The 18024-nt window shown below is 56.9% G+C and overlaps 1 protein-coding gene across 1 annotated transcript; it reads left to right on the top strand.

The window, feature by feature from the left end:
* The first annotated feature begins 1602 nt into the window (after positions 1 to 1602).
* Positions 1603 to 17819, top strand: LAD1 (ladinin 1). The gene is made up of 10 exons (XM_078440776.2): positions 1603 to 1979; positions 10954 to 11091; positions 12391 to 13216; positions 13729 to 13833; positions 14670 to 14713; positions 16113 to 16185; positions 16289 to 16426; positions 16949 to 17035; positions 17304 to 17378; positions 17704 to 17819. Exons 1-10 carry the CDS (start codon positions 1942 to 1944, stop codon positions 17707 to 17709), a joined length of 1530 nt encoding a protein of 509 aa, XP_078296902.1. The 5' UTR covers positions 1603 to 1941; the 3' UTR covers positions 17710 to 17819.
* Positions 17820 to 18024: the final 205 nt, after the last annotated feature.

Raw genomic sequence — 18024 nt, 5'->3', positions numbered from 1 at the left:
CACTTTTCCTTACTTCTAGAGTCATCTGCGTACCGACCTTCCGTGTCTTTGGGTTTTTTTTTTTTTTTTTTTTTTTTTTTTACATCCATAGAGAGGGTTTTGGATTTTGGACTGACAGATACCTGACTGTCCCCTGGCTTCATGAAGTGTCCCTGGAAGGGCCAGGCATCAAATGACTAGGAGTATTTTTCTTCCTAAGTTGAGGACCACTGGCAAACCCTGGAAGGAAAGTTCCCTTCCCTAGGCCCCCAGGGAGACAGCAGGCTGACAGACAGAAGTGTCAGACCTTGTATCGAAGTATCCAGGGACACAGCTTACGACCATCCCCTCCCTGTCTTTCCTTGGTCGAGCAAACAGCTCTGGGTCCTTCCTTGGCTTCTGTTCAGAACTCTCTGGGGCCTTGTCAACCTTAACGCTGCTCCCCAACACTCCGTGATGGGCTCATTTGATCCCCGCAATCTGGAAGGAAGCAAAGTGTCATTATTTCCATGACATAGAAGTGATTTGGCCCAAGTCGCATGGCTCATAAATGGCAGAATCAGAGCTCAAAGCCAAGTCTCCAGGCTCCCAGTTCAACACTCACTCCTTAAACTTCACTCCTCACCTCCTATGCCAGGAAGGAAGGCTCCCCAGAGGAGGGGGTGTTTGGGGGGAAGGAGATGCTTAGCTATGTCTCTGTTTCCAGGTTTCTGCTCAGCAGCTGGCTTGCTGGTCACTGTGAGATCTCAGAGCTGGAGGGCACCGTAGAGACAATCAGTCCTGGGTCAGCGCCAAAGGGAGGCCAGGCTGGGGAGCAAGGTCGGAGTGCTGGCAGTTGACTCTCCTCCATCTTCTTTTCCTGGCACCTGGGGCTGCTTCTTGTCCCTCTCAGACCAGGAACAGCTGCTGCTGACCTTGCAGTTCTGACCCATCAGGGGTGATAAGACTCTCGGTGCTCAGTGACTGGCCCTCTCCCTGCCCACCTGCTGCTGGTTACTGGCTAGAAAGCACCGACACCCACCAGCCCAGATGGGCCCTTTAAGGGACCCAGGGGGTGCTGGTGGTGCCTGAGTTGCCTTCAAGTGGCTCCAAAATTCCAGTCCTGGTTATCGGGTTCACTCCTTCCGGGGGAAAAGCTGATCTGCCTCTGCCCTGTTCCACACCCTGCCCCTCCAGCCCAAAGTCCAGTATCAGCAAAGCAAGGACAGTACCTTTGACATCATTGTGTTTTCAGAGCTGTGGGCGCTCAAATGTTTGCTGAATTGAATCTTCTTAAATCTCATTTTGTGGAGATGCTGGCTTTACAGGGGGCGCGTTTGGCAGTTTTGGATGCGGCATAGCGAAAGCACGACCCAGCTCATCTCGGGGTGGGGGTGGGGGGGTGCTATTAGGGGCGGGGTGGGTGCCAAGGGCCCGGGAGGCACCCAGGGCTGCAGACCCGAGGTTACGGTGCCTGCTCTAACTTTCCCGCTCTGCGTCTGCTCGCAAGTTTCACGGGGCTAAGTCGGTTTACCGCCCGTGTGCTCGGCCTGACCCTGATCTTCGGGTCCCCTCCAGCCGCCCCACTCCCCGCCACCCCGGGCCCCGCGAGGCCCCTGCGAGAGAGGAGGCGGCCCAGCGCCGAGCTGGTCCGACTGGTTCTGAGCAGGAAGTCCCCCGCCCTCGCCGCGGGCGGCCGATCGACCCCGGGCCGGCCTGTGCGTCCGTGGGTCCGTCCCGCGGCCTGTCCGACAGCTGGCCGGCGCTGGCAGGCGCGCGGTCGGGCCGGCCGGGGCGGAGATCAATGCGGCTTTGTCGGGGCCGCCCACACCCCGGAGAGGCGGCTCGCGGCGGCGGGCCGGGCGGGCCGAGATAAGCGGCCATGTGACCCTACCTGGGCCGGGCGGCGGGGGAGGGGCGCGCAGGTGAGGCGGCGGCCGCCGGGCCCTGCACGCGCACACGGCGGCCCGCGGGCTCAGCGGCATGGCTGTCAGCAGGAAGGACTGGTCCGCGCTGTCCAGGTGAGCGCCGCGGCGGGCCCCGGGGAGCCGCACCGGGGTCTCCTCCGCGCGCCGGCCCCTCACCCCCCACCCCTTCCCGCCCGGGAGGCGGGCTCTGAGCCTTGATCCTGCTGGCCCTGCTGCTCCGTAAGGGGGGACGGCCCCGGGGGCACACTGGGGAACTCTTAAGTGACAGGGCGGTGTTCTCGCTCCCCGGCGGTTTCCTTTCCTCCTCTTGGGGACTGTGGCCGCACACGGGGTGCTTGGGGGAGGCTGGGCCCGACCTGGAGAGCCCCCTTCAAACACGACCCCCTGCGGGGACGCGTTGGGGGTTTGGGTAGGTGTTTAAGAGTTACCGCCGCCGAGCCTCATTTCCAGACAAGCCTCCCTTGCTGCCACGTTTCTCTGGTAGAGACTGGGAGAGGGGGGCCCTGGGGAGGGGTCCCTCAGCTCCTCTTGCCGAGGAGGAGTGGGGCCACCACTTCCTCGGAGGGTCGGAAGTAGAAGGATCAGTGGATTGAGAGACCAGGGCGCAACAGACACCGCCCCCCCCCCCCCCCCCCCCCCCCCCCCGCCCCAATGAAGCTCAGATTCTGAGTTTGGCATTTTCGGGTGGTGTCTGGGCTGGATCACCTAGGATAGTTGCTGTTCCCCTTTGTGCCTCGTTCCTTATTTGTAGGGAAGTCCCTCAAAGGGTCAGGAAACTGGGTATCTAATCTCTGCCTGCTGGGCATCCTGTGACGGTTAGATAAGACTGGGGTGTTGGGGGGTTGTCCTGGAGGCAGCGCCCCTCACTGTGGCTGGTGACCCCCGGTGACTCCTCTCGGAGCTACCCTGCACCTCTGCTCAGAAGTGTCCACATGAGCATGTTCACCTCCTTATCCCCAGCAGCATCTGTCACATACACCCATTTTGCCCTTGAGGAAACTGAGGCCCACGTAGTAGCTCTGAGCTGGATTCCTACTCCTTTGATCCCGTAGGCTTCAGCCAAGGAGAAATTGGCCTTTTTGACCCTCCCAGGTGGGCATTTGGATCCTGAGGCCAAGGCAGTCTCTGCAGGGGCAGACCAGCACCCTCCCCAGGCTTTCCTCATTAAGGCTGCTTTCAGGCATTCTCTAGTGCTCTAGAGTCTCCTTCCCCTCCCTCCAGAAGGGTCCCAGAGCTTCTCCAGCATCTCAGTCTCATCTCCCCAGGGCTGGGAGCCCACCTCCTCAGGCCCTCAAGACCTCACACTGCTCTGAAGCACAGTGGCCAGGTAACCCCCCAGGTGGAGGGGCCCAAGGGATCTAGAAAGGGGATAAAGTAAGCCCCGAGAACGGAAGGAACTCAGTGCCCTGGAAAACAGGAACCTAGGCTGCCAGGGAGGTTGGACACGCCCCAGGGAAGGTCTGTGCTGAGGGTGGAGCTTGGGGGTCCAGACCTTGGACTCTGTGTGTGGGTCAGTGTACATGGGGGTTGATGTGGGAGTGTCTTTTCTCCTAGGTGTGGGCATATCTGTGCCTATGGATGTGTGCCTGTATGTGTACATGCAGGTGTATGTGTGGGCGAGCATGTTTATGGCCTGTGCGGTGTGGAGGCATCTGTGTGGGTAGTAGGTTCTTATGTGGCTGAGTTTGGGCCTTAGGAGTCTGAGTCTGTTTGGTGTGAATGTTTACGGGAGACCTCAGTATAGGGCATTGGGTTAAAAATGCAAACCACACACAACTTCCTCAGGAGCTCACAGACGGTGGGATGTATGTGATTTTGTGTCTGAGAGCATGCCTGGATCCGTATGGGGTGTGCGTGTGTGGTGGGTGGGCAGCTGGGGCATGAGAACTTTACAAATGGGAGCAGGGTCTGGTCTTAGCTTGTCCACTGCTCAGATGGACTTGTGGCTGCTGGGGTAGGGCCGAGTTCCCACGGGATGTCCAGGGTCAGTGCCAGGCACGCCCTGGAGAACCAGTCCTGCCACAGGAGCCCCTGGCCAGCCCTCCCTGCTGGCCCCAGCCCTCACAGAGCCCCGTGGGCAGACACAGCTGCTGCCAACAGTCACCCTGATGAGGCACCTGGAACAGAGGACCGCTCCTTCCCTGCTCCCTTCGTGAACAAGCCTCAGCGGGCAGGAGGGAAAGGGCTGTGAGTCACTGTCAACCGAGTCTCCCAGGCTGGGGAGGACTATGGTGAGGGTGTGACCCGTGTGGCTCCAGCCAGGGCCCAGGTGGGGAGCTGAGGGCCGGCCTGCAGCCTAGCCTCAGTGTGAAGTAGGAATTCAGATGCTCCAGCCCTGGGCTGGGGGCAGCGGTGAGCTGGCTGGCAGGGTGCCCTGGTTAGTGGCCTCGTCCTTTCCTCCCTTGGCTGGCTGGGTGACGGTAGAGGCTGGGCGGGGCCTGTCTGCAGGGGGTGAGGGGTGGGTCTGAGAGTGCCTGGGACTGAGTAGCCAGCGGTTAATCATTTCCCTACCTGGGCCTTGAGCAGACCTCCCACCTCCCAGCACTGCCCTCCCCTGACACCTCTCCCTAGGCCATCAGGGCTTGAGGGGACTTCAGTGACCACCTGTGGTGACCCCTCATTGTGCAGAAGGGGAACCAGAGACCTGTCTCCCTCAGGGGTTGAAGACTGGCCCAAAGTCCCACAGCCAGTCAGAGCTGGGCCTCCCAGCTCCTCTTTCCTTCAGAGGTTTGCAAATCCTGCTCCTTGAGGTCCGGGGTTCTACAGATGCTTCTGGGGCAGCCTTCCCCCCTCCCTTCCTCTACTTTAACCAGAGCAGCTGAGCCTTGATCTGTTTTTCAAGCTTGTTTTGAGGTCCCCTGCAGGGCAGGGGCGAAGGGGTTTCTTCCTTAGATCTAACTTCTGTCTGGTCTGCAGCAGCTGAGAGCGGTGTGAGTGCTGTATTGGGAAGGGTAGCAGCCCTACATGGAGGCAAAGACAGGGGTGTTGTCTCCGAATGAAGGCCAGGAGGCAGAGGAAAGGATTGTGGTGAAGGTGGGTGTGGTGGGGCAGCCTCCTAGGGCTGTGGCATCAGCTGGTGAGAGTGACTGGGACTCCTGGATGGTGGGACCCAGGTTCCATCTTGGGCCTGGCTCTGGTCAATGTGTTGGCCACTGGGCTTTCCCAAACCTTTGCTCTCCCATGACCTCTGGCCTGTCCTGGGGTGGGGAAGCGCACCAGGTCAGAGGCCCTCCCAGCCTCCCCTGCTCCTTCCTCTGAATATATACTCCGTTGGGCTCTTAAGAAGGTGGGGCCTCACTCTGGCTGAGGGACAGCCCTCCCAGGACATCCTTTATCAGCATTTGGTATTGTGGTTAAGGGTACAGGCTTGTGAGAGGCTGACTTAGGATGGAATCTTATTATTATTATTATTATTATTATTATTGTTATATTATTAGTTGTGGCATCTTGGGAAATTTACTAGCCCCAGTGACTTTCCATTTCCTCGTCTGTGAAATGGGGATAACACCACCTTTCCTCACAGGGCTGTTGTGAGGTTTAATGTCAATGTTATTTGTAAAATACTTAGAACAGTGCCTGGCATTATAGTAAGCACTTCTATGTTACTGCCTTTACTTCTTGGTTCCTTCATTTATTGAGCTATTTACCATATTCCACAAATAGTTGTGTGCTGCTAAACGTTCTAAGGCCCTTCGTTACCATTTATTTATTAGGGGGGTTTCGACAACTATACCTGCTGAGGCCCCTCCTGGATACTGACACCTGCCCGTCCTTCCCCCCAGTTCTATCCGTTTCCTCATCTGATAGCAAGTTATTGGCAATAGCATTTCTCCCCCGGGGTGGGGTGGTGGTGAAGGTGGTGAAGGTGAAGTGATTCGTGTTTTGCCAGGGGTTGAAGGCAGCCCCATGATTCGTGAGCAGCAGGGGAGTGACCAAGCCACCTTGGGTGCACTGTGGGGTCATGGCCTAAAACTGGTGGACATTCAAGGACACCTGGGCCCCACCTCCTGCAGTTCCAGCCCTGGAGACCCCTTAGGGTTAGGGCTGGCCTGGGGAGGGGTGGGGGGGTGGGTGAGTCATTTCTGAGGAGACCAGGCTCTGGCAGATCACACTCCATATATGGCCCCACTGGAGAATAAACAAATAAGCTGCTTCCCCCAGGGCTGAGAGGAGCGTGTGGGAACGGGGTTGCTCAGGACCAAGGAATCCTGGAGGCTCCAGCCCAGCCCAGCTGGGTGTGGTCAGGGGAGAAGAGCTTCCGGCTTTGTGGGGCACTTTCCCGTGGATGGATCCTTCAGCTTTGGAGGACCAGAGCTGGTCCCAAAGTGTTCATGGGGGGAGGGAATAAGTCCCGAGAAGGAGAGAGCTGAAAACATGGCCTCAGATGAGAGCCCGATGAAGTTGGCATTTCCACGTCTGATGGAGAAGGGCTGCAATCAAAGCCTTATGGCCTTGACCTCAGAACTTAAACAAGATTCCCATAGGCCTTCACATGACCCCTGTAGGCTATGTGTATCTGAAGATTGATCATTCATTTACCACACACGAATTGATGATCTCTCGTGAACCAACTTCAGCTGAGGAATGGGAGGGCATCAGAGCCTGGCTCGTAAGAGATGGGCAGGTTGCCTTTGGGGGAGCTGAGGATTTGTCCCTGCTTTGTTCTCTTCCTTGTCAAGACAGAGGCTTTTGGTTCTCAGGGAGGAGGAGAGGCCTGCACATCTGAGAGTCGACGGTCACACTTGTTCATTCCACATTCACTGGCGCTTGTGTGCCAGGAGCCGTGGTGCATGCTGGAGATGAGAGGTACCCTGGCCTGTGGTCTCTCCTCTCCCTGCAGGACAACAGCCTCAGACCTTCCTTCCTAACTTCTCATACCTTCTCCACTCCCCTTCATTTGCCTGGCTTTAAAAAGAAAACAAAACTTGATGTGTGTCTATTGTATATAAATTACACCTCAATTAAAAAACCACTCCTGGGGGCACCTGGGTGGCTCAGTCGGTTGAGCATCCAACTTCAGCTCAAGTCATGATCTTGCTGTTCATGAGTTCAAGTCCCTCCTCGGCTCTGTGCTGACAGCTCAGAGCCTGGAGCCTGCTTTGGATTCTGTGTCTCCCTCTTTCTCTGCCCCTCTCATGCTCTGTCTCTCTCTCTCAAAAATAAATAAATGTAAAAAAAAAAAAAAAAAAAAAAGTCATTCCTTGAGTCCACATTCTGCTCTAGCGCTGTCCCATTTTATTTGCTTTTCTCTGAGGAAAGTTTCTCCAAAGAGTTGCTGGCTCTCACCGGTCCCTCGGTTTTGACTCCCATTCTTCCCTTGCTGGTCCAGCCTGGCTCCGGCCCAATCCGTCGAGCTGCCTTCCTGTGGACCAGACACTTCTGTTCTCTCTACTCTGTGCTGGTCTTCTTGTCCCCACCACCCCCTGCCCCTGTGGTCTTGGACAGGACCTCATTCCTCCCTTCAGGTTCACCCTCCGCCCTCCAGTCTCCTTGGTCTCCTTTTCTTCTCCTCACCCCAAACAAGCCGGAAATGGAATTTTCCTCCCCCCACCAGCTCCCTAAACTCCTTCCTCCCCTGATCTTTCCCATCGTACTAACAGCATCAGGAATTGCTCAGGCCAGAAATCTAGTTTTCCTTGTTTCTTCTTTTTTTCTCCTCTCCATCCACAATCCCCCTTTGGCTCTGTCTCCAAGATGTGTTCCCAGTCCATCCCTTTTTCCTTCTCTCTGTCACTACCAAGTTCACCACCGCCAGCATAGCTCTCACCTGGGCGATTGCAGGAGCCTCCTGATGGGTGCCCCCGTTTCCCTTCTCCCTCTGCCACCCTCAATTCTTCTTCCTTCAGCAGCCAGAGATAATAATAATAATAATAATAAATTCTGTCATGTCATTCCTCTATGTAAAACTCTCCAGTGGCTCTCCAGCACACTTGAGTACAACCCACATTCTTTCCCTGGTCTATGAAGGCCTTTTCTCTGGCCTCTCCTCCCTGTCCAAGGTCCCTGCGGGCCACACTCTGGCTCTGGGTCTCCCTTCCCCCGAACAGCCAGCTGTCACACCCAGGGCTTGGCACTTGCTGTGCCCTCCTCCTGGGCCACCTTGCCTCCAGATCCGGCTCCTCTGGCTTCTTCTCAGAGGGCCCTCTCCTCCCAGTCATCGTCTCTCACTTACCCCTTACCTGGTTCTCTTGTCCTGTGTCCCTTGCTGACGTTGCTTTGTCCATGTGCTCATTTCCTTGCTCACTGACCGCACCCCGGCCCCCTGCACTATGTGCTCCGTGACCGGAAGAACTCTGTCCGTCTTCTTCTCTGCTGCACGCCGATCCCTGGAAGTATGCCTGGCACGTCGTCAGTGCTCAAAAATTACTTGGTGAATGTTGGATCAGCACGATGTTGGACTTAGAAAACCAGATCGGAGCCATCGTGTGGCTCCTTCTCCTCATTTTAGTAAAGAAAACCGAGGAAGAGGAAAGAGGGGGATGTGCACCAGGGGAGGAGGAGTAGACTCAGCCTTACAAGAGGCGGCCTTGAGGAATCTTTCCTTGGAGGCTCCATAGGTGCTTTTCATATCCGATTCTGTTTGCAAAATTTGTGGGTTTGCATGATTTTTTTTCCCCCAGAAAACACGTCTGTTCCTTCAGTTGAGTCTTGGTTGCATGGCAATACTCTGCAAGAGGGGAAAAGGTCTAGAAGGTATAGGGCTGGGCAGAGGGATAGGCTGGGAGAGACACCTGATAGTGGCAAAAGGAAGGCCTTACAGTAACTCTGGGAGGGAAGAAGAAGGCCTTTTCCAGACTCTTCTTATCTGTAGGGCCCCAGATAGCACTGGGGGAGTCATAGGAAGGCTCCAGAGAGGGCTTGCTCTGCTGACTCTCAGGGCATGCTACTCTCAGCCCAAACTTTCTCCCAGGGCTCTGGGTGAAGCACATCTTCTTGCTCCGCCAACCCCCCTACCTCTAACCTCTAGGCTTGCTCAGGCCCTCCTTTCTGCCTGGACTGCCAGATTCTCTCCAGCCCCCTGTCACCTCTATTAAAATCCTGTTCACCCCCCTAGGTCCAGCCCAGGTTCGTTCAGTCTTGTCCGTGAGCCTTTCTTGGTAATCTTGGCCTGCACTAATCATTCTCTTCCCTGCAGAGCAATTTCTTTGCTTTGGCTGGGGGAGTTATTGGTGGACACGCTTTTCTTTCTCACTCGATAGTGGGTACCTTTAGGGCAGGGACATTGCCTTGTTCTGTGAACCCCCCCGTTGCTGACTTGCTGGTTCACTGCAGTTGCTTAGAGACGTATTTGCTCTTCGCTTGGGATGGAAGGGTGGTTGGATGGAAGATGGGGTGGGCTGGCAGCGAGGTGCGGGGGATGGTAGGGCAGGTGGCTAAAGATGATTGGTGGGTGGGTGGGTGGGATTGGGCAGGGAAGTGGGGGGTGACTGGGTGGATGGCTGTTTGGATTGACAGGTGGCTAGATGGGCAGGTGGTGAGTGCGGAAGGAGGTGGGTGGGTGGGTGGGTGGGTGACTGGCTGTGGGAGTGCCTGATTGGTCCTGTAAATGCAGGGTGACTGGGGGCGGGAACCCAAAGTAGAGTGTATGGAGTCCCCTTGCTCCCTGACAAGTGAAAGCTGGGTCTAGAAGGTGAGAGAGGCCAAAGAGCTCCTGAGAAGGGAAGTGGATATTGGAACCTTTTCCAGGTGTAATTGTGAGTCTCCCCATTCTGAACGGCTGAGAAATCCTGCGGGTTGTTGGGAACCTCTGAGAAAGTTTCTCTGCCATTGTCCATTGATGAATATTATCCAAGAATCCAGGACCCAAAAGAAAAAGGAACTTGTCAAGTTTATCTCCCTCCTTCAGGCAGAACCGTGCCCACCCTCCCATGTTCCTAGTCACCCCTAGAGAGGGAGGCCCCACCTTTCCACTCTGGATTCCAGAGTCAAGTCCAACCCAGTGTTTGTCATCCTGGGTGGTGTTGTCCCCCAGGGCACATGGCAAAGACAGGAGACATTTTTGGTTGTCACAAGTGGGGGGTGGTGCTAAGGTATCTCTAGTGGGTAGAGGTTAGGGATGCTGTTCAACATCCTAAATTCATCACGGCCCCTGCACATGAAGTTACCCAGCTGAAATCTCAGTGGTACCCGGGATAGGAAACTCTGGTCTGATCCAAATCCTTGTAGTACCTTTATTTGAAACTTAATTGACATGTAATGTGAGCCACAAATACGAACCATGTTAAAATTGTGAATTTTCTATGAGACACACTAAAAAAGTGAAAAGAAATAGATGATTAATTTTCATAATAGGTCTCATTTATCCCAGGGTATCCAAAATATTATTTCAACGTGTAATCAATATATGGAATTATTTTTATTTTTTAAATGTTTATTTCTGAGAGAGAGAGAGAGAGAGAAAGAGGGAGTACAGGGGATGGGCAGGGAGTGAGGGAGACAGAGGATCCGAAACAGGCTCTGCACTGATGCGGGGCTCGAACTCATGAACCGAGAGATTAGTACCTGAGCTGAAGTCAGATGCTTAACCGACTGACCCACCCAGGTGCCCCAATAAGCAGAATTATTAACAAGATACTCTACATTCTGTTTGTCATATTACGTCTTGGGACTACCTGCGTGTGTTACAATTCCGGCACATCTCAGTTCAGCCCAGTCATGTTTCTTTCTTTTTTAATTTAATTTAATTTTATTATTATTTTTTTAAATGTTTATTTATTTTTGAGACAGACACAGAGCATGAATGGGGGAGGGTCAGAGAGAGGGAGACACAGAATCCGAAACAGGCTCCAGGTTCTGGGCTGTCAGCACAGAGCCCGACGCGGGGCTCGAACTCATGGACCCGGGGATCATGACCTGAGCTGAAGTCGGACACTTGACCGACTGAGCCACCAGGTGCCCCAGCCCAGCCATCTTTCAAGTGCGCCATAACCACCTACAGACGGCCCAGGCCTAGAGGGTATTTGTTCTCTTCTCCCAGCCCCGTAGGGGTCTGCCCTGGGAACAGGTATCCGGGGACCCAGGAGTCTTGCCTGGGCTGCACTGATCCTCTCCACCTCCCCTCCCCCAGCCTGGCCAGGCAGTGGACTCTAGAAGATGAGGAGGAGCAGGAGCGAGAGCGCCGGCGGCGACACCGCAATCTGAGCTCCACCACGGACGAGGAAGCTCCCAAGCTCACCCAGAATGGACACACACCGGCTGCCCAGAGGTGCTCGGGTCAGGGTGGGGGACGAGGCACCATTTCCCTGTCCCAGGTGACCCGGATGGACTTAGCTGCCCCAGACAGACCAAGTACTGGGGGTGCCCGGGGAATGAGATGAAGGGTCCGCAGATGTCCTTCAAGCTCCTCACCTTCCCTAGACCCTCCTCCACGCTGCCCGCCTCCACCCTCTTCGGAACCAGAATCACTATACGCTGATGCTATCCGTGAGCCGATACTTTGCTGCACATTTGGTAGATAGAAGTCATTTAATCCTTACAGTATCCCCGGGAGAGAGGTATCATTAACCCATTTTACAGATGGAGAAACTGGGTCAAAGAGCACACACAGGTGACTTGCTGAGATTGCGCACCTAAGGTTGGCAGAGCCGGACTCGCCATCCGGATCGGTCAGGCTCTGTGGGCTCAACTCTTTCCACAACCCAGGCTGTCTCCCCTGTAACCCGGAACCTCCATAATTCACTTCTGAGGGGAGGGATGCGGTGGCTACGCTTGCCGCCTGGATTTTAGGGTTATGAGGGAATGGAAGTCCCCTGTGGGCCAGGACTGTGCTGGGCAATCACGTGGAAGGAGTCTCGTTTCACCCAACAGGCCTGGTTTGCAGATTTGGACGCTGAGGCCTAGACAGTGAATTCACTTGCCCCAATTCACATGGAAAGCAGGGTGGTGAGGAAGGAAAACAATCTCCTTTTGCTGGAGGCCAAGTGCTACGGGTTTAGGACAGTCCTCTCATGTTGCTCGTGTTCCCTTGGGTCCCCAAGAGAAGGGGGAACAGGGTGTGCGCCCCGAGCTGCCCCAGTGCCCGTGGCCGCCACCGTGGCTAACGGGAGTGCAGGATGGTGTGTCAGAGCTTAGCGCTGTCCCCTCAGCTCCACCACTGATCATCTGTGCGACCTTTGACAAGTCCCCGAACGCCTCTGGTCTTGATCTAAGCTCTCAGGGGGCGAGCACTGCATTTATTCCTTTTGACTTCCGCCACCCGGCACGGGGCCCAGCGCAGACAAACTTGTTCAGTCAGTGTTTGTTGACTGGGTCTCAACATGCAGAGTTGGACCTTATAGGGGTATATAAACTTTTTAAAAACGTGGTGCGCATTGTTCAAATGACTTAGTGGAAACCCAATATGTAAAGGCGGTTAAAAGTGATCTTTCTTTAAGCGATGGGGGGTGGGGTGCCTCCCCGGTGGCCCTGGAAGCATCCCCATTGGGTCAGGTACACCCCAGGGTGTCTCCCGTCTCTGATAGCCTCTGATACTTATCTCCCACCCCTTCTCCATCTTCTGGCCTAGACTGCCTGGCATGGAGGAAGCCGAGGTGCCCAAACCGCAGACCTCAGCCTCTAAAGATGAGGACAGCCAGGCCACCCTCAGGACACGGCAGGAGCGGAGGCAGAGGCGGCAGGCAGTGGAGGCTGCACAGGCCCCTGTCCGGCGGGAGGCAGAGGAGGGAAGGGACAGCTCCGGCCCAGAGCAGGCCAAGCCGCAGCCCCTCATGCCCAAGAAGGAGGCGGAGCTGCCTCCTCGCCGGAGACTGAGCCGGGAGCAGCGGGGCCCTTGGGCCAGGGAGGAGGAGAGCTTGGCGGGCCAAGAGGCAGAAGGCGGGAAGAAGGGGGTCTCAGAGAAGCCCCCTATCTCAGAGAAGTCCTCCGTCCCAGAGAAGACATTAGCCCCTGGAAAGAGACTGGTCTCAGAGGAGTTCTCCATCTCGGAGAAGGCCCCGGGACCTGAGAAAACTTCTGTGTCAGAGAAAAGAGCCATCTCAGAGAAGAAGGCCATTCTAGAAAAAACAAGTGGCTCTGAGAAGTTGCCGGCCCCAGGGAAGACATCAGACTCAGAAAGGAGACTGGTTTCTGAGAAAGCATTGCTCTTTGAGAAGTCTCTGGTGTCCGAGAAGACCTCAGCGGCAGAGACAAAGCTGGCTCCAAAGAGGCTGGCAGCCTTGGGACAGCCCCAGGCAGGGGGGCGGCTGGCTTCTGGGGGAGGCCAGCCCACCACCACAGAGCAGAGGGGAAGTGCCCTCTCTGAGAAGAGCCCCCCGTCCTTGGCGGAGCTGGGAGAACAGGGCGTGCCAGACTCTCCGACTGTGACTTCCCGCCTCCCGCCCATCACACTCCAGGTTGGCAGTGCCCCCGCCCCTCCCATCCCTGCACGTGCCCCTCTCATCCTGCCCTGGGTGGTCTCTGGCTCCCTTGCTGTCTCCTGTCCTCTCACCGTGGGGCTGGATTTGGCAATTTCCTCTCTCCCTACCTGCTTCCAATCACTGTCAGAATAGGGGACGCTTGAGGCAAGGGCAGGCAGTTGGCAGCCGAAAAGGGCATCAGCTGTGTTGCCAGGGAGCACCTGCCACCCTGAACCCCCTCGTGATCCAGGGCCTGGATTTCAGGACATCAGCAGACTCTGGGGAAACCTCACGTCCTTCCAGAAGTTCTGCTGGAAAGTTCTGCCTGGTGGCCTGGCCCCACGGAACTGTGTCCACCGTCCCCACAGCAGAGGCAGAGGGGCAGGACTGTTTTCTTTTCCTCTTCCTCCTGCAGCTCTTGGGATGAGTCAGGCCACATGGGGTCCCCATGGCAGCTTGGGCTTCGGGCTCCCCCGACCTCCCGTATGACACTCCCCCACTCCATCCAGGTGAAAGTCCCCAGCAAGGAGGAAGAGGTGGACACACCCTCACCCACTCAGGCCACCTACAGCAGCTCCCTCAAACGCTCCAGCCCCAGGACCATCTCCTTTCGGGTGAGAGCCCAGGGTACCTTTGTCTCCAGTCCCCTGGAGGGCAACCTGGGGAAACCAGCATCTATCCCAGCATTGGGGCCTTAGGTTAGATATCAAGCAGATCCTGTGGATAGAGAGGGGTTTTGGATTCCCATGGGTAGCCAAGAGCAGATGACTTGGGTTAAGTGAAGGAGAGCCAGTTAATGACCCAGAGGGTTGGTGTGGATGAGACTGAGCAGCCCCACCTAGTGGACAAGGCCAGAGCTGCAGGAAGAGGGCACAGGGGAGGTTCCCAGGCAGGGGCCCCACCCCTGCCTTCAGCAGTTCCTGATCCCACCCAGGAGGCTTGAGCAGCGGGGAAGGGTAGGAGCCAAGAGCAGTGGGGCTCTCCAAGCGCTCCCTACTCTGCCTCTGCCCCAGTGGTACAAGTGGTATGGACTGGGGACTCTCTTCTCAATTTCTGATAATTTACTCTTAGTTCCTTGGTTCACTGGGTGGTTCACTTATTTTTGACTGACTGTGCTTTGTGCCCCTGATGTGTGCCAGGCCCTGGGGAGGAAGCTGGATGCCTGATATTGATCAGGGCTGTTCCCTGCCTGGCAGGGCTCATGGGCAGTAGGGAGGCAGACAGGAAAACAGATGGTTGAACTGGTGGTGGTGGTGGGGCCAGGGAGGGGCTTCTGACCCGGCCTGGTGGGTGGAGGCAGGTGTCTCCCAGACAAGAGGAGGATCTTTAACAGAGGTTTGGTTGGGGGTTGGAGGGAGAGGAAGTGTTCAGAGAGCTGAGCCCTTGCCTCGAGGAGGGCCATGGCCTCCTGGGGACTGTCACTCATCAGAGACTATCCTTCTTGTTTCAGATGAACTCCAGGAAAGACAACTCAGAAACAACCTTAACACGCAGGTCAGGGGCCTGGAGGCTCTGGCTTTGTCTGATCTGGTCATGTTCAGTCTGTGTTTGCTGAGCGACTGCCACCCATATTCCTTGTGCCAGGCTGTGCCATAGAGCACCCGAGGGGAAGGTGCAGTCCTCGGCCAGGGCTCCAGACCCTGCGGGGAGACTGGACCAACATGAGGGACCGAGGCCCAGCGAGATGGAACAGGGATGGGGGGGCGGGGAACGGGGAAGGCTTCTTAGAGGAGGCGGGGCTTGGGTGGGGCTCTGAAGGTGAAGGAGGTTGGGGTGGGGAGGGGGAGGAGGGCCTTCCAGGAGGAGGACCATGAACAGCGCAGGGAAGGGGAAGCCACGACTTTCAGCAGACCCAACGCAGGGGGGCCCCCGCAAGTCTCCACGCGCCATAAGCATCGCCGTGCCCCATAATTTTGATGCGAGTAGTTTGAGGACTGTGTTTTGAAAGAAGGAAGCTGAAATGGGGTCTGGAAAGCAGCTGTGCTCGAGCACGAGGAATCCTGTGCACTCGTGCTGTGTCCACCTGCCCCTAAACATTCGTAGGGGCCAACTATCCCAGGCGAGGCGTGGGGTGACGGTGGTGGCACGGGGTGCACGTATGAATGAGGCACGGCTGCTTCTGTTCGGCACCTCACATCAGACTATTAAACTTGCGAGAGCCGCCTCCCCCGCCCCGGCGGGGAGGTGCAGGGACAGGAATGGAACCCCAAAGTGGCTGCAGCCGCCCCGCCTGCGGGAGCTGGAGAGCTCATCACGGAGCACTCGACTCCTGACTGGGACTTGAGATGGAGGGAACAGCACAAGTAAAAGCACAGAGTATGAAAAGCGTGAGGTATCTAGTTAACTGGCACATAAGCCCGCGGAGAAAGGGGTCGGGGGGTGGCGTGGATGCTGGTGTCCGGGAGGAGTCAGGGACCAGACCGTGAGAGCCTTGTATGCTGTGTCAGGGAGTTTGGGCCCTGCCCTGTGGCCTGCGAGGTTTGAGCTGTTGAGGACAGGTTGGGCTTTGTCTGGGGTAGGAGTGGTCTGGTGGCAGTGGGGGAGAGCTCAGGGTGGCCGGCAGAGGGGGTCGGGGAAGGGGACTGCAGCGCTGCGGAAGGTAGAGGGGAAGGAGATTGAGGAGATGTGTGTGAGGTCCAGTGACAAGAATGGGGGGGGGAATGGCAGATATTTCTGACCCTGGGGGTGTCCTGCTGAGTGGGAATGTTTCTGGGGAGGTGACGAAAGTCCCTGGACTTTCCTGTAGTTTTTCACTTTGGCCAAGTCATTCTCGCCTCGTTCAGTGATGGGGGCCATCTTCTCTTTGCCAAAAGGGTAGGTGGGTACGGCTCGGGGCCCAGGCGGGCCCGGCGCAGCCGTCTCACCTGTTTTGTCCCGTCCTCCCGTCCCGCAGCGCCAGCGTGAGGCTCCCGGCCAGCACAGTCAAGTTAGGCGAGAAGTTGGAGAGATACCACACCGCTGTTCAGGTGGGCAGGGCTCTCATGGAGGGGCCGGGGCACCTGATGAGCGTGGTAAGTGTGGTCTGGGCACGTCACCCTCGTGGGCCAGCCATCGGTGTTCTCTTTCCAGAGGTCGGAATCGGTCAAGTCTCCAGGCTCCTCCCGCACCGAGTTCTTTGTGGCTCCTGTGGGCGTAGCCAGCAAGCGCCAGCTCTTCGAGAAGGAGCTGGTGGGCCAGAGCCGAGCAGACCCAGCCTCCAGCCGGAAGGTGAGGGGCTCAGGCCCAGCTGGGTGTCTTCAGGCTGATTAGGCCTGAGACCTCCAAATGCAGAACTTGACCCTGGCAATACTAGAAAGCTCCGTGTTTTCTGGGGCGCCTGGGTGGCTCAGTTGGTTGAGCGTCCGACTTTGGCTCAGGTCGTGATCTCACGATTCATGAGCTCGGGCCCCACGTCGGGCTCGCTGCTCTCAGCACAGAGCCCGCGTCAGGTCCACGGTCCCCCTCTCTCTGCCCCTCCCCCACTTGTGCTCTCTCAAAAAGAAAGCTCCATGTTTTCTCATGTCCGTTTTGGCAGAACCTGCTGTTGACTCGAGTTGCTGTTCATAAGCCCATCTCCCAAGCTGTGTGCAGCATTCCCTGGGGGACCGTTGGGGGCCTTCCGGGGCGTATGTGGCACGTGCTAGGTGGATACGGGAGTGAGGCAGAGTCATGTCCCTGTGCCAGGACCTCTGAAAATGCCATCCCGTTGCCAGCTGCCCCGAGCCCTGAGATGCAAGGCTTTCTTTTCAGGAGAACATGAGGCTCTCAGGGGCTGTGACATCAAGGCTCAACCTGTGGATCAGCAGGACCCAGGAATCTGGAGATCAGAACCCCCAGGTACCTCATCCCTCCCCGAGATCTCGTGCTACAGGCCTTTGTGGTAGAATGACCCGGGTGAGAGAAGGGACAGCCCTGAGAGAAACAGAGCTCCAGCAGTGGAGACCATGGGGAGTGAGGAGGGTAAGCCTGTGGGCCAGGAGGCAGAAGAGAGAAGGAGTGGGTCTGGGGTCTTCCCTCTCAGGAAGGGGAGGAACCTGGGGTTCCCGAGTCCCTCTGCAGTCAGCCTTGGTTCCTCCCCGCCCCAAACCCTGATGTCCCAAACCAGGAGGTGCGGAAACAGCCGGCAGCCACCAGGAGGACCCAGTTGGGAAAGAAAGCAGATTCCTTCCTGGAGGCAGAGGTGAGAGGAGCAGAGAGGGGCCGGGCCTGGGGAGACTCCACCCCTCACCCCCACGTACACACTAATTGGCCTCCAGCTGCATAGTCTAGTACCCGGGATACCCTGGTTCTGCTCTCAAGCTTGTTTGACCCAAACTTGAGAATGCTGATTGAACCCCGATCTGGCTTTGCTTTCCCTGCAGCTTTGCAAAGCCCCTCCTCGCCCCCAACATCAACCAGCAGGTTTGGGGCCTTGGGCAAAGGGATGCCTTCCTGTCCGGAGGCCCCCTTTCCCTCCCAGCTCTAGGAACCTCCTTGTCTTTTCTGACAGACCTTTGCCCCCACAGGTGTGACGAGCCCTCTGCCGGGACAGACCTGCAAGGTCTGCATCTCAGGGGCCCTCCCTCAGGCTGGGCCCTGTCTCCAGCAGCATTCCTGTCTCTCATTGCCCCTGCCCCCTTTCTGGCTCTGGACCTGGGGCCGGGAGTGTCGGGGAGGCTCAACCAGCTCCTGCCCAGCCCAGCATCCGGGGGCAGGTGTCCCCCGGCACCTTCTCACCCCACTGAGGGCGCAGCAGATCCCGGGACCCAGTGTCAGCACAGCGTTGGTTCTCGTCAGCACCGTGTGACCTCCACACCCCGTCCGGAGATAGTTCCCGCTCACGTCCA

Source organism: Panthera onca, chromosome F1, assembly GCF_046562875.1.
Source record: "Panthera onca isolate mPanOnc1 chromosome F1, mPanOnc1 haplotype 2, whole genome shotgun sequence".
NCBI lineage: Eukaryota > Metazoa > Chordata > Mammalia > Carnivora > Felidae > Panthera > Panthera onca.
Note: the sequence above shows the minus strand (reverse complement) of the source record. Positions and strands in the feature narration are given on the sequence as shown.